Source organism: Electrophorus electricus, chromosome 4, assembly GCF_041902795.1.
Source record: "Electrophorus electricus isolate QZ-2024a chromosome 4, ASM4190279v1, whole genome shotgun sequence".
Classification (NCBI taxonomy): domain Eukaryota; kingdom Metazoa; phylum Chordata; class Actinopteri; order Gymnotiformes; family Gymnotidae; genus Electrophorus; species Electrophorus electricus.
The window spans coordinates 39730914-39747500 of NC_137500.1; the positions used below are offsets into that span (position 1 = coordinate 39730914).

A 16587-nucleotide genomic window follows, 5' to 3' on the forward strand; every position below is an offset into this window, starting at 1 on the left:
TTCTCTCCATGGTTGGCATGATGACCATGGAATAAACGCCAGGCCCGTGTGCACCCTAACACTGGTCACTGTTCGCTCACGATGTTTCATGTCCCGTGATGATAATGACTCCATACGCACAGCTAAAACATAGTTCCATGGATACCAGAAGAAAGTGGCATTTAAACCTCATCATCGCTGCATTTATTGGTGCAACTCTGGAGGAGATACTGTAGATCATGTTATCACTTCCTCCAGTTCGCAAACTGGTTTTGCTCCTTGAAAGGTGTCCAACATCCCACATGGTTCAAGACTTGTAAGCCAGCATCCCAGTAAGGACCAAAGCTGTTTTGAAGGCAAGAATAGTCCTTTTCCTTATTATGTAGATTAGATTAATGAATTAATTGCTAGGTGTTTCTACTGTTTTGCCAAATAAGTCTATTCTCATATCGTATATTTTAAACCAATGGCAGCTCAGTGACAGACATCGCACTATTGCATCTGCTGCTAAGGTGAAGCAATTTACGCAAAACACACCAAGGAGTCCACATCCTGCACCCTCCAGCCTTTACTGTGTGAGTCAACCCAGTGTTAGCATCATCCAGGCAATTAGTGGCTAGGGCGCAACCTCCCACAACGAGCTTCGTGACAGAACAAGTGAGCAAAATAGGTACATTCCCATGCATTTCTGAGACTTCATAGTTGAATTCAATATGAAGTACTTAACTAAACAATTTAAACACGACTTTTTAAAAGCCACATGGTGTTTCCTTAACCTCCTTGGTGTGCAGTTGTGTGTACTATGGTCTGGGTGGTGCTAATGTCACTAATGCGTCCACATCTCCAAAGCGCAACCACATTACTGCTGTATAGGAAACGCGTCTACTACCCGATTGGCTGCCTGTTAACAAAGCAGGGAAGCGCATTGCCCACCCACTGTTTATATGGCTCTGTTCAGCACCAACTTCCTGCTACTGAGAAGACTATTTGAAGCGAGCGCTCATGGCAGCTAATTACTACCGCGGTTACCTGCGGAGCCACAGCGACATGGAGCACGGGCGAGCGCGCTTCCCTTCTGCCGCGAGCACGCACAGGCCACTCGTGCTTGGAGCCCTGGCTCTTATGGGATTGCTGCAGGTCGCATCGACCGTCATGATTCTGCTGCATTTGACCGGTTATCTGCGCGAGGTAAGCGCTCTCTAATCCGCGCGACTGGCGGTACGGGTTCAAACAAGCAGCTCTCCACATTTCTGAAAATGTTTACACTGTTCTCTGACGACCTTGAGGCTGTTTTTGCTGAAATCAAAAACAGATTGCAAAGTCTGCACTGTCAAAAAAGTGTTAGTGCACAAACTTTATTATTTTTTTTACCAATTCCCCAGCCTGTTGTAGTCCGCGGGGTTTGGCTTTACCTGTCACATGGAAATCGGAGTGACTGCGCGCTGGAAATGGCGGTTGGAGCTTATCTTATGTGCGTGGCTCGAATGCTTTTGGAGATCATCTTCAGGCAGCGCGATCACGGCGCTTAACTTCTCCGAAAACACTTTCACAGCGATTCTGCAGCAAGATGCCTCACGTGTTTGTATTTTCAAAAGCAGAAAATTCGCTTGCTTTTCCGCCTCGCTAAGTGCGCGCGCCTCGCCTGTTGCACCACCCGGGTCATTAGAACCAGCGGCTGCTCCACATTTCTCCACACTGCTCCACACTTCTTCAAACCTCTCCACATTTCTCCTCACCTCTCCACATTTCTCCACACTTTTCGCATGACTTTAGTCCGCCCATCCAGATGCGTTTGGTTAGCTCTTTTGATGGTTACTGCAGCTTCATGGTGGTAAAAGGCTGCTGATAGGTTGGGAAATTAGTTATTAATTTTTCACATGTCATGACCTGTTGTTATGCCTCTTTAACAAACCTTTACCATTGTTTTGTTTTATCCTCTAGATAAAGAGAGAGTGAGAGCAGAGTTTGTAAACTGGCCTTAGAACAGTGCAGAATGCAGCATTTGGGGGAAAAACCTTTAAGGGTCTTTGCAGCTTTCATTAGTTCATTTAGGAGTTTCAGATTTAATGGATTATCACAATTTAACAGTCATGAGAAAATGTTTTGTGGCCTCAGCACATGCTTTCAGGGCTAACCAAACCCAGTTCTCCTTGCTGTTGGTTGAATGTTGAGAAGGATAATAGCATCTTGTTTTGTGAGGCTTTGGCACGAACATCAGTTTGTCTGAGGGTTTACGTGTCCTAGAGGAGAGTCCAAGGAGCAGACGCAAGAGGGGAGGAGGATGGATTTCAGATTGGCTTTGGAAATAGTTGTAGGGCGAAAATCTTCAAATTAACAAAACAAAAGACCTTGTAATAAAACCGCTCATTTAAAAAAAAAAACCTCTTTGCACACTTTATACATGGAGAGAGAATCATACATTTTATAGGAGAAATATTGTAAAACAGAATCTCTTGGTATTGCACCTGTATGTACTTTAGGGTGACTCATGGATCTGGCATGGCTGTCCTCACACCTGCATGGAACGTTTGGGTTGTTTTTCATGTCTCAGCGGTGGTATGCTGGGCCAGTCTGACAGACATCACTTAACAGACACACTCCCGTGATTCCATCTCCTCAGCAAGCATTCAAAGAACCATCAAAACTTTCAGCACATGCAGTCAGACAGAGGTTCTAAATGACCTCTAAATGTTTGTTTGTTTGTTTGTTTGTTTATTTATTTATTACAATTACCTTTTCATAAGTTTTAACATGCTAACAGGCAGCTGCCCAGTACCAAGTTGTTGGTACAGTTTTACAGTGGCGGCGTCTCTTGAGTGAATCCAGACGTGGACTGATCGGTGTTGTGTTTTTTCAGGTGGACCTGTCTTCTGCACAGCCTGTTGAGGTGAGTGTGAGCTTTAACAATGTCCTTCAGGTTTTCTTTCTTTACTGCCATTTTACAGGTTGCTCTCACAGCTACAGTAGGTGATGTGGTTTTATGTTATCTTTATTTGGTGCTAAACTACAAAGCCCTTAAAAGCTGAAGCTTTGCTGAAACAAGACTATTCTTTATTTTCACGAACCCGGATATCCTAGTGCTTATACTTTCCTCAATATAATAAAAATGGTCATAAATGGTGCGTAGTGGAATACATCTAATGTTTGTCTTTTATTAATGATAACCGAGTCGCATTCTCAGCCCAGTGTGTGCGAGTGCATGTTGCTTTTTCCTCATTTGTTTAACGCGGAGAGTAAACATTCTACTGCGTTCCACCACTGACGTACAGCATTTCCTTAACCGCGGTGCTCGGGGTGTCTGTGCAAAGGTCATCCAGAGAGCTTAGGTCTGCTTTTTGTCAGAGGTTAACCTGTACTATCACCTACCAGGCCGTTTGTGAACAGTGATGTGGTTAATACCCAGATAATGGTTGCCTGCTGGAGATGATCACCTCATGACCAAAGACTGGGGTGTCGGGGGAGTGGCTTGCACAGGGCTTTGGTAGTGACATCACCATCCTCCTCATCACTAGTGGTGATCACATGTATAATAGAGCAGGTGCAGCATGGAAGCAGAGATAACACGAGCAACATTTAAAATGTAGAGGTTTTTATTTATCAAACAGCTCTTGATTTAGTTTGATACATTATCCCTTTTTTGCTCCCACACTGTCTGCAGAGGGAAATGTATTGTCTTGTTATATTCATAAGTAATTGAGTAATGATTCCTTGGTCATGCTGTGTTGTCTGTGAACTGTAAGGCTGATGGTTTGTGCTAGACGGTGAGGAATATCAAGTTTTTATCATTTCTTCCGAGGAAAAGCTAAATCTAAACTAAAAAAAAAACTGTATAAATCTGTCATGTCTCTTGTTGTGTTTTTTATTGCTACAGCCTAGTTGGAGAGGTTGTATATACTGGCCTGCTTTCTGTTTGTGGTCGGCTCAAACTCTTATGGTCATAGCATGTGGACAAAGTCCAGAACTCTGCACCGAAGCCGCAAATCTGGGTCTTTAATAGAGATTGCAGAGTTATGGTGTTTACTGTGAGATGGTAGCCATAATATTTGGGGCTGGTTGTGGAAAACATAGTATTACATTTCAGAAACATTTGGTATATTGTACATATGCTGTGTGTAAAAGCATGTCATATTTTTATGTTGAAACAGTGATGCGCGTCACTAATACTTTGCACTGAACCTGCAGTTACTGATGCAGATCCAATAGGTACATTTGAAGGTGATATATACATCAGCCCTCAAAAGCAATGCAGCATGGGGAGGCTTTCTAACCATATACACCTTAAACTGCCTTAAAGATGTTTCTCGTTGTTGGTGTGAGCAGAGTGCTTGTGCATCAAGTGAAATGAACCATATTGTAAATTACGTGTTAAGGTAGACTAAATTTTCTGTACAGTACTGATACCATCTGATGCCACAGTGTTGTAGCTCTTTAGCAGTTAGCATTTTACATTTAGATAAAACCTTTTAATGGATATGCAGTTTGAAAATATTTTTTTGCAGGGTAAGTTGGCTCTTGAGTTGGATAAGCAAGCTGGGCTGTGATTTTCATATTCTAAAAGGAATACTTCAGTGTTAAACTTAACATCAAGCCTCAAAATACAGGTTTTATTCAGCATTCATAATAGGTTAATATGTTTTAGGGTGTTACAGGTGATTCAAAAACGCTGTGTTTTTGCCCTGTGGACAGAGTCTAACCGATCGTATTGTTCCTCTCTGAGAACCAGGGCAGCAGTGGGTAACTTCTATGGCTGGGTTTGCCCCAGGCCCAGGGCAGCAGTGGGTCACTTCTATGGCTGGGTTTGCCCCAGGCCCAGGGCAGCAGTGGGTCATTTCTGTGCTCTTCTTCAGTTCTCTTGAGAGAGCAAGTAACGTGTAATTTATCTGAAATGATCTAAGATGCAAAATCTGAAATATCTTTAAAAAATAAATAGATGCAAAATCACATTTAGGGACATAAATCACTTTGCTTATTCTCTGTGATCTTTTTTTCTACTAAATTCAATAAAATGGTTGCCTCTTCCTGAAAACACTAATGTAATCCTAAAGACTTCTGATCAAAGTCTATGTTTTCAAGGAAGCATGTTTCACTTCACTCCATGAAGAGTGATGAACATGACCTCCTTATTCGGTGTTGGCCTGTACAGCCAGTGTGGCCAGGAACATCAAAGAAATCAACTACCTCTCTTGACATTCTGTCATAAATCCTATCATTCCCAGATTAAAGTTGCACATCATAAACAGATTCCCAGGTGAATAGAACCTCCCACTGCAACTTTCCCAAAGGAATTAAGTTTACACTTTAGGTGACAAATCTTGGAGATTTACCAAATATCCAACAGCTGTGACTGAACTGTAACTTTTGGAAATAATTTATTTTTCTCAAACTTAAACTGCATCTTTCTTGTTAATCTATTCAACTTTTTCAGTCTAAATATTACAATGTGCAATAAATGCAAATACTATTTTTGTGTGCATTCATTCTTTCCATCACACATTCATAGGGAACATCGACATTTAGACCAGAATATTTGTACTAACTAGCACTAAGTGTCCCGTGTGTATATTTTAACACTTGATTAAATTAACACTCAACTGCCCACAGCAGGAGCCAACTCGCTTAGCAAGGCTAATTAACATAGACAGCAATCGTTTGTAAGCCAAATGTGTATGTACGTCATACTTTGCTCATTTATACAATCAAATATCCTTTATAATTTACATGCACACAATCTCACAAATTTAATTAACTTGTTTTTTGTTTGTTTTTATACACTCAGTCTGGTTACTGTAGTCATACTAATTGTTCTTGATTTGGCCTTTAGTTTTTGTGTTAGTTTCATTTATTTACATTTCATATAAAGTTTATAACACACCAGACCTGATATCACTCAAATGTCAGTTGTTGCTAATAATTACAAAAATGTGTGATATATCCGAACTGATAGAACTGATGTTTCTGGTGGACATGAGCAAACTCAGCTCATTGCATAGACCCTTTATAAGTGAGACTACAGTGAGGAGACAGTGCTCTGAGCGCTACACAACCCAACCCCTCCCAGTAAGTAGTCAGAACTGGGGTGAAACAACTAAACCGAGGAGTCACTTTGCTTCATACGTTTAGAAGGAGGAGTTCAGTAGGCCCATGAAAATGGTGTTTAGATGATGTGAGCAAATATCTTAGAATGTTTATAGAGTGTTTGGTTTTAATCAGGAATACCAATTTAGTACCAGGAGAGGTACAGTAACGAAGCCATGCCACAAAGTTGCTCAGACTATACCAGACTATACCTTTTTTGACTTAGAAAAAAATCATATTTATCCTAAAGAAAATCCTATTAATCCTAACAATGGTTCACAGTATACACACTGTTAATTTATGATTAATTAATTAATTAATTTACTTGCCATTATTCTTTTGTCATGGTTTAATTAAATCTGGTCTAAATACTAAATACTTGTATTGTAAAATAAGTATTAGTATTTAAATATATTGATATCTACATATTGGCCTACTTAAGTTTTGGCATATTACATGACTTGGAGTAGTGTTCGGAAGGTTAGCTTTATGGCTAAGCTTATGATCTCAAAAAAGTCCCATGTCGTCGTCTTGTGTGAGACATGAAAATCCCTGTGCGTTACTCATCTTCCTGCTGTGTGGTTAACCTCCAGTTATTCCTATGGTTCTACATTCCACGTGTGTTCATCTTCATCTTTGTCTTCCTCTTCTTCAGGAGGTTCATTCTGAGCCAATCATAGCCGATGCACTCAGAGACATACAGACTAGGGAGAAGTGTAAGAGGCGGAATGCGGCACCAGTAGCTCACCTTTCAGTTAAGACCCCCATCGACTTCTCTAGCAGTAAGTAAACGCCATTACTGTTCAGCTCCATATGGATGTTGACACGATACGCTATACCATCTAACGTCTCCTGTGTTTGACCCCACAGCTGAGCCTGCTGTGGTGACCACAGTCCACTGGGACCAAGACCGAAGCATTCTGATAAGGTTCAAGTACCACGATGGCCGACTTGTAATGGCAGAGCAAGGACTGTATTACGTGTATGCCAAGACCTGTTTCCGCTACGCAGCTGATCACGCCTCCAAAAAACAGGACGTCAGCAACGCCCAACTGATTCAGTACATTTACCATGAGATACATTCTCAGTCCAAGTTCAGACCAGTGCTTCTGTCAAAGAGTGGAGGCACCCTGCAATGGAGCAACCGGAACTACAACATGTACTGTGTGCAGCAGGGGCGAAGTGTGCGCTTGCAAAAAAGTGACGGCCTTTTCGTCAATGTGTCCAACTCCTGGCTACTGGACCCGGAACCTGAGGGGACTTATTTCGGTGCTTTTAAAATGAGCAACTGAACTTTGTTTATTTTGCTACTGAACTGGTCTCTGCACATCCACAACCTTATGAACATTCTCAAAATGGCAAAACCACTGAGCACTTCTATTCTCCATCACTGACTTGTATTTTTGTTCAGCATAGATTATTATTGTACATCATTTAAAGGCACATCAGACTTCACTTGTAACTGTTAATTATGGAATCAAGGTTTTGACAATCTAATGTTAATCTAATGCATTGCTATTTTTAATATGGATTTCAGAATTCTGGATTAAGGATATCTCATTTGATCAAAACTTTAAAGTTCCAAAGTTTAACACACAAATTCAACCTTGGCTGTCATAGTTTATATTCAGCTGCCATTTGTGCAACAGACACACATGAAATCTTTGGAAGAGGTCGAGAAAAACCCATCTGCTCATTAGGACTCATGAAGTGTGTTTGGGAAAGCATGTCCACCTTACCTTTAATCGTGATCGATTAAATCCCAAGTAACCACCACGCTACCGAGGGTATCGCGTTGTTGATGGACCGGGGCTTCCAGACACCAGCGGCCCCGGAGGTCATGGTCTGAGAGGCTCCTTATGCCAGTCGTGACTGCACTGTGCTGCTCTAGTGCACGTGAGTCACCTGCCTGTGAAGAACAGTCACCCAGCAGGTCTTCATGAGCCCAATCATTATAGGTAGAGAAACCACAGCAAACGTACATCTGTGTGTAAAGGACTGAGGACTCCTTAAAAAAAGATTATATATATTAAAAAATAAAAATATTTTTCTCACACACATATATACTTTAAATTCCCTGTTAGTTGCTGATTGGGATTTTAGTACAAAGTTTTAGTTAAAAAAATCAATAAAGAAGCAAACTATCTGCAGACATCTGTAGCTCACCATTTGGCATTTGAACAAAATATTCATAGGAAGGGCAATAAAATCAAGATAGCTGGACTGTCTTTAGGAGGGTTAGAGTGATCGACAGGAGTACATCGAACCAAACTGAGTTTGGTACACGCTAATTTAAAAGTTTTTTTCATTTTACTCCTTTTGGAGAAAATGAGAATATGCACTAAATGTATTTATTTATTTTTATTGATGAAAGAGATTGACATTTGTAAAATGTTCTGTCTTGTTGTAAACTTCTGTACAGTATGTATGCCTGCCTGTGCTCTGGTCATCACAGAGCTTTGGGATGACAGACATTGACTGTTGGTCAGTTGTAGAAGCGCTTTTCTCTTTTTCCATTGAGAAGCATGGGGCTCCTCTAAAGCTTATACCGAGTGGTTTCTCATTAAAGAAACTCTGTATTTATGTATCACTTATTTGACAATTCTGTGTGCAATGCTCATTTAAAGCAGAATTTTTTGTTAAACATACAGTTTTAAATTTCAACCTTAAATTGTAATAAGTTTTCATATCTCAGCAAATGTTTGGTTTAATTGTATGTTTATTTATAACATTTTAACTAATAAAAATACTTTTCTAAACATGACTAAAATGTATTTGTTTTTTTTCTTTCAGTTCAAAATGGCTAACTAGCTATATTACTATGCTATATCACTATGAATGCATAGCTGACGTTTTGAAAACAATTGGCAGTGATAAAGTTCTCATACTAAATAATACTGGCTTTGAACATACAACCACTCTTAGCATGAGGTTTTTAAAATAGAATAAGGTTCTAACTTGGAGAGTACCCAAAACTACACAGAAAGCTAAGACAATTTGATTGAACTAGTTGTCCAAGACAGATCTTTTTGCTTTCCCAAAAATCCAAGTCATTTGGGGAGGTTGACATTGTCTGATTATTTCAAAAACATAGCGAGTACGTGGTGGCATTTTTACGGCTGAATGCTGCCCAGTGTACGTGTCCAACCAAAGCACTGTGCCATCAGGAAAACCCGAAAGGCTCGCTATACCGCTGGCTCTACGTACACCAGAGCTGAATGGTAAGTAGGCCATGTGTCTGAAACATGTAAAAACTGAGAACTGTTGAACAGGTAACAACTTTTAAATGTGAATCAACACTGTCCTTACTTGATTAAGACCAGAGGTTTTGCTGTTTTTACACTACTGCACCTACATGTAATATTGATTTGGTTATTTACAGCCTATCTCATAAGTTCATTTACACTGCAAATACAGCAAAACCCCTGGATGTCATTTTACTTTTCTGAATAATAGGATTTCCCAATATCTGCCATGTGGAGTATGAGTAACATTTGGAGAACAGAGACAGAATCGAGTGCAGGAATACTGAGAAATCTAATAAAGGTCAATCCAAAATGTAGTCCGAGAAACAGACAGGGAAAAAACAAACAAATCCAACAAGTGGCAGGCAAAGAGAACTCCAAAGATATGAGCAAAGAAATGAGAGATCAGAGAAACAATACAACTGCACGGTATCTCTCAGAAACACAAGGCAAGCAAATGAGATTTCGCAAAGATTGAACAAAGTCTTAGGCACATATACACGAAGACACTGCATGTTAACAAGCTACAGGTGCTGTCAATATCCAGGAGACTGGGAACAAACAAGCCACAGGTGCTGTCAATATCCAGGAGACTGGGAACAAACAAGCCACAGGTGTCGTCAATATCCAGGAGACTGGGAACAAACAAGCCACAGGTGCCGTCAATATCCAGGAGACTGGGAACAAACAAGCCACAGGTGCCGTCAATATCCAGGAGACTGGGAACAAACAAGCCACAGGTGCCGTCAATATCCAGGAGACTGGGAACAAACAAGCCACAGGTGCCGTCAATATCCAGGAGACTGGGAACAAACAAGCCACAGGTGCCGTCAATATCCAGGAGACTGGGAACAAACAAGCCACAGGTGCCGTCAATATCCAGGAGACTGGGAACAAACAAGCCACAGGTGCCGTCAATATCCAGGAGACTGGGAACAAACAAGCCACAGGTGCGGTCAATATCCAGGAGACTGGGAACAAACAAGCCACAGGTGTCGTCAATATCCAGGAGACTGGGAACAAAGAAGCCACAGGTGCTGTCAATATCCAGGAGACTGGGAACGAATGGGTTTTCTTGGTAGCATAGTCCTTGTCAGTAGACTACATGGTGTTGCTGTGGCAGGTGTGACAGTATTGGTACAGTCTATGAGTTGTGCCATTTAATTTTGCTTTCCTGGTGTCATAGCATAATTCTTTTGCCATTTGCTGTTCACATGTAAAAAGGCCTTTGTAAAAGGTTGGCCTATATATAACAATGAATGCTTGGTGCCTCTAAAATGAAGCTCACAGTCCCATATAGAGGTATCAGTAACATGTCTGATCATAATGTGAGCTAGCATTCCCCAAGGGTCAGTGGGCCTACACCACATCTGGTCATATTTTGTATCCAAATAGTGCTTTTGTCAGCATATACTGGAGACATTGATATGTTATACGATTAGAAAACTCAGGATTTCTTGTTTTATGGGATTCTGTGGTGAGACGAAAAAGGTTACATTTATGGAGCAGCTGGGAGCTTTGTTAAGCACATTAGAGTCACGGAGCAGCTGGCGTGCTCACATGTGGCTCGTTTGTTGACGGAGCTCCACTAGTGATGGGAGGGTTCAGAAAGCACTATGACTGAATCACATCCAGGTAGTTTGGACAGCAGGGAAAGGCCCCCCTGCTGACCTCTGGTAGTCTTCCCACTGACTTCAGGACCTTGGACAGCACAGTTCCAATCAGTGTGATCCATAAAGGCTAAACCATCATGGACTGGCTCAGACTAAATCACCATTCTGGAGTACTGTAACGTTAGTGGTGTTGATCTTTAAGAAAAGAATAACTAAGGGTCTGTTTTTTAAAGAAGGAAATCAGAATAGATACAGCATGCACAATGACAGTTTTATAACATTTAAATGATACTTTTTAAAACCAATACATATAACAGTTATAACAACAAAAATACAAAGACATCCATTTTCCAGTATTTGTCTGAGATGAATGTTCAGGGACTCTCATGAAGCTCCAAAAATATTATTTCAGTAACAAACAGGATATGATGTGGTTGTAGAGAGGGACTCCCCTACTGACTCATACATGGCAGTATTATCCAGTCGCCTACTTAAAGGTATGCTGAATCCTAAATTAGCAAGGTGCTCAGAAACTAATCGGCATCATATATTTGATGTAATTCCTAGTAATGATCTGAGCTGTATGGGGTGGTGTGTGATGTGTTGCTGATATTTGGGATAACATTGTCTTGTGTCCTAATCTTGCTGCAGTGCTTGTGTGGTATGTAAACTCAGAATAGCTGAACTGTACAGACAGCCATACCACTTGATATAGCTGCTGCTCTGAAATATTATCTGTCTAAAAGCTTCATGTGTCAGTGTGAGTTGGTATTGATCTTTGTAAGAATTATTTCAGGTAAAGTCTTACATAAAAATGCATTTTATTGTAACTCTCTTTTGAATTATGGTTGGAAGCAACGATGCTTAAGTAACTTTTTATGTTTTATTATAAACCTTGTATATGATATTTCGTAACAATTTTCATGCCAGAGATAACAAAGATACAATAACAGTGTTACATACATGCAGTTGTGATCTACATCCAGAATCTACATCTTTGTTGAAAGAGGACAAGATCTGAGCATTAATACATATTTCATGATCCATTTGTTTATATTGAATATGTGTTTAAGTGTCTAGTTACAGTAAGAGTGGTACTGCAAAGTGTAACATGATATTCGGCATCAACTTATATTGTGATTTGTTGAGAAATGTTGTGTATTTATGCTTGTCAATAATGCTTAACCTGTTTAGTGTCACACTAGTCTCAGGGTAGCATGGAATTTCAAAGACCCAAGGCAGGACTGTGCCAGGAAGTGACACACATAAACCTAAATTAATTAGACTCCAGACTCCTCAAACCACCAGGAACAACACACCCAGGCTGAAGGCCAAGTGGAATGTTGTTCATATGGTGCTGATTTCTTTCCACAGTGCCATAGATAGAAAGGGCTGCAGACACACAGCAAGAGCTGGGCGTATTTGGTAAGCTGCTGACATAGCAGCAAACCACAAACGACTCAAACGAAGCTTCCCAGAATCTTTACCTGCCCCAGTTAATTGTGAGGCCCTGTGGTGTGTAAGATCAAACTGCAGACAGATTGTTCTCCTTACATGCACTTGTGATCTTATCTGTTCCTTTGCTGAAAGAAGAAAAGAAGTGAGCTGTGTGAGGCATGAGGTGCGATGCTATCTCTGCCCTGTATCTAAGAGCGTACGTCAAACAGCGCTTGACATGTACATGAGAGCCAATCATACTGCTGAAAGTTTTAAATGTGAGCTATTCATTAAGACCTTATAATCAAAACCACATCGTGATGTGATGCACTGTAATGAAAATGTCATTTAAAAGGAGCTGGAATCGCACATTTCTGTTTATTACCCACAAAACAAACAAAAAACAACAAAATGTGGAGAAACATGATAATGCCATAAGATCACTGGAGTGTTCACAGAGGACAGGAATCAGCTTTGATGTGGTATCAAATTGGCAGAGCCTTGTCGTTTTGTTCTGCATATGCAATGCCCAGAAACCAGGGCACAGAATATAATGTAAAGCTGCCATCCATTGTGAAACAGCCATTAGAAAACCACAGATGTTTTGTAAGTAACAGATTATTCCAGTATGTCATAAACAATAGAGTATTGTTTACCCTAAGAGAGTGAATGTGATAGGAAGTGTTTTCAGTACAGTCATTTTAATGTTTTGACAATTTCATCTTAAACATTTTTAACATGTTTTAGCATTAAGTTAACATGAACTTATATTAGATATTCATCCCCTTATGTTTGTCAATCTGGCTTTCATAATGTATGGAGATACAATAAGCCTCATGAAAATAACACAACATAAGTTACTTTTAAGTGTTTTACCAACCAAAAAACCATATGGCTGCTGATTCAAAATACACCTCCCCAGAAACATCTAGTGAATGTTGAATCTAATGGAAAAATGGATGGCTTTTAATAAAGATCACACAGATCACACAAAGCATGACAGTTCTCGCCTTAACTATGTTTCGCAAAACACCAGTCCCATTTGTTTGCTGGCGGTGTAAAACCAATTCTCACGCCTTTGCGGTTAAGCAGAAGAATATCAGTTTGGTTTTATTCTGCAGCTACAAAGGCAGACAAAGACATCTGTTTGTCATTTTGGAGGCTGTGTAATGAACTCCATGACAGCAGCTGTATTCATGAAATGTGCAAACATGCAAACACTTAAAAAAAAACCTCTCAGTCATAAGAGCTTGAGGTAAAGCTAGAACATATAAAATCTTAAACAAACGGTACGTTGTCTAATGTTAGGACATACATCAGTAAAAATGCATGGACAGGCACATGCTGAGTTTCTGATTTATTTCTGAGTAATACGTTTGGTAGTCTACTTGCTGCTAGAAGAACATACTCTCCTCTGGCATTTATGTGTGGCCTTTGGTGTGGATACACTTGTGAGGATCCTCCATTCTTCTTGGTGAAGTTCACCTGGAGGCTAATCTGTTTCTACACAGTGGGACTTTGTGGGATGTTTGCCTGGATCTTTTCTCTTTGTATTGGATGGTTTGACAATCAGTCTTCTGTGGAAACTGATGGAAAAACCATTCCTTGTTTTAAATGGATCCAAATTACAAGTCTGAAAGTTTTTAGAAAATGGAATTTACTGGTCAAAATGTTGCGTAACTGTTCAGGACAGTATATTATCTATTATGTACTTATTTGATAAAGTCCATGTCAGAAACCTCATGGATCGATAGAGAAAGCATGATGCACTGCAAAATTACTGTAAATACTACAATTAGGTCCAATATTAATAAGTTAAAATTAAGGCAGTTGCATTCTACAGGCCATTGTGAGTTAATTATCTGTAGAACTTGGTTAACTTAGCGTTCCAGTAACAGTAGATCTGATTATTTGTCCTCATGAGGACACCTGGGTCTGATTACCCTGTGGCAGTCGTGACCATAGCAGCTTCCTAAACAGTAATGGTGAAGCAGTGTCAGTTAGAGACTGCCTGAATGAGAGGACTCGCTGCAAGTCACATGAACACACATCATCCACAAACAGTCCATTGGCTTTTTCTCACTGCTAGCAGAACTTGGCAATCACACAAGTCTAGCCACAACACTTCAAAGATGGCCAGGTTTCCTGAACTGTTTGACATCACACACCGAACAGACCACAAAACAGGATTTAAAATGTGAGTGCAAACACCGTGGAATGCTTGTAGTTAAACTACAAGCATTCCACGGTGTTTGCACTCACATTTTAAATGTCTGTGAAATATTCCATTATCCAGCTCTCGTAGCCTTCACCAACATTTCGCCTACCCCTCCCAAAGCTGCAAATGATTAGAAACTTTCCAGAATGTCACATGTTAGAATGCCACTGGGTAGCTGCTCACAAACCAGGTGGCACGTTATCTCATACTCACTACTGCCCCTCTCCCTAGGGTTACGCTCACTACTGCCCCTCTCCTTAGGGTTACGCTCACTACTGCCCCTCTCCCTAGGGTTACGCTCACTACTGCCCCTCTCCCTAGGGTAACGCTCACTACTGCCCCTCTCCCTACGGTTACGCTCACTACTGCCCCTCTCCCTAGGGTAACGCTCACTACTGCCCCTCTCCCTAGGGTTACGCTCACTACTGCCCCTCTCCCTAGGGTAACGCTCACTACTGCCCCTCTCCCTAGGGTTACGCTCACTACTGCCCCTCTCCCTAGGGTTACGCTCACTACTGCCCCTCTCCCTAGGGTAACGCTCACTACTGCCCCTCTCCCTAGGGTAACGCTCACTACTGCCCCTCTCCCTAGGGTTACGCTCACTACTGCCCCTCTCCCTAGGGTAACTGAATATGACCTTAATTATCCCTTCTTTCATGGGATTATCTTGTTATTATCTTGTTACAAGATCATCCACAGATTTCACTCAGCGCATGGCTGCATTTCTCTCTGCACTTCCCAGTTTTTACAGACAAACACATCTGTGCTAACCTGCAGCCTTTTCATCAGGTAGTCATAAAAAAATTAGTGCTGACTGAAAACTGACCAGGGGCTTTCCAGAGACACTGCTTACAAAGAAATGTTTAGACTACAGATAGAGAGAGCTTGAGGTACAGTGGCAAGATGAAACCACATAGGCCACTTATCTGTGTCACCTCAAATTTTCCATTCTATTGTATATTTATAACACAATTTACAACAATAACCCGCTGTCCCATTAGCACTGTACCAGACTATGGGCTCCTGTACATTATTGAATATTTGCCCAAAGTCATGTTTTTGTAATCTTAAAATCAGTTTTGCATGTGCACTCTCAAAATCCTCTATTTGTTTGTACATGTCAGAAAACTCTTGCTGTTTTAGAATAAACAAGACTAAGTTGCAGGCCGTGCACTGATACCGTGAGAAGACTACGGTCATATGGTCATACGGTCATCTCATTCACACCGGTGGTCCAGTCCCCCCTCCCTCATGACTCAAACAAATCACAGAGTAGAGATCGTCAGGCTAAACACTGGTCAGGATTTGGTGCCTGCTTCACCACAGCGTGCTCCACATGCAGAATGGCTGTGCTAGGTGAGCTGCCAGCTCTTCTGATGCCCTGGGTAGAGTTGACTAAACTTCCTAAATGATCATCATCGTGGCCTCATGTCTACACAATGCTAATTTCACATGGCACCATGCGGCAGACAGCAAGGGGGTGGCTCTCTTTATCTGCAGCCTGGAAGCCTTGAAGGCGTGGCTGCGTGTAAAGCTCCCCACAATTATTACAGATGCCATTGTCAAAGGTCGGCAGATATTAGTCTCCTGGATTTACACCCACTGTGGAACTGAACATGTACACCCAACATTTAATAAGGAGAATAAGAAAAAGTTATCTGTATTAAATACAGAGATGTTTTGTCACTGATCATGTGCTTGTCCAGAAAGTGACTGAGGGCATTCAAAATATGACTTCTCAGAAGAAAAATTAGGTACTAATCAGATGATTTGAGTAATTACTCCAGGAATCAAAGACAGACTATAAACACAGACAGGACAACATTCTCTTGCATTAGCTCAATGACTGCATTCTTTCAAGGGAGTAGCCAGTGCGGCTCTGGAACAGTTCTGACTGCTTTGATGCTGTGAAGATTTACATTAATTGTGTGTCTGTCATATGCCCTAACCCTGCTGAAACCCATTTTATAATAAAAGCTACTGTGTTCAAAATATTGGTGTAGTTTTTTTTATAGGTTTA

General features: G+C 40.9%; 1 protein-coding gene across 1 annotated transcript; it reads left to right on the forward strand.

Annotated features, from left to right (window-relative positions):
- Positions 1-900: 900 nt before the first annotated feature.
- tnfsf11 (TNF superfamily member 11) lies at positions 901-8808 on the forward strand. Its single transcript, XM_027009589.3, has 4 exons — positions 901-1167; positions 2837-2866; positions 6710-6836; positions 6925-8808. Exons 1-4 carry the CDS (start codon positions 982-984, stop codon positions 7344-7346), a joined length of 765 nt encoding a protein of 254 aa, XP_026865390.2. The 5' UTR covers positions 901-981; the 3' UTR covers positions 7347-8808.
- The last annotated feature ends 7779 nt before the right edge of the window (positions 8809-16587 follow it).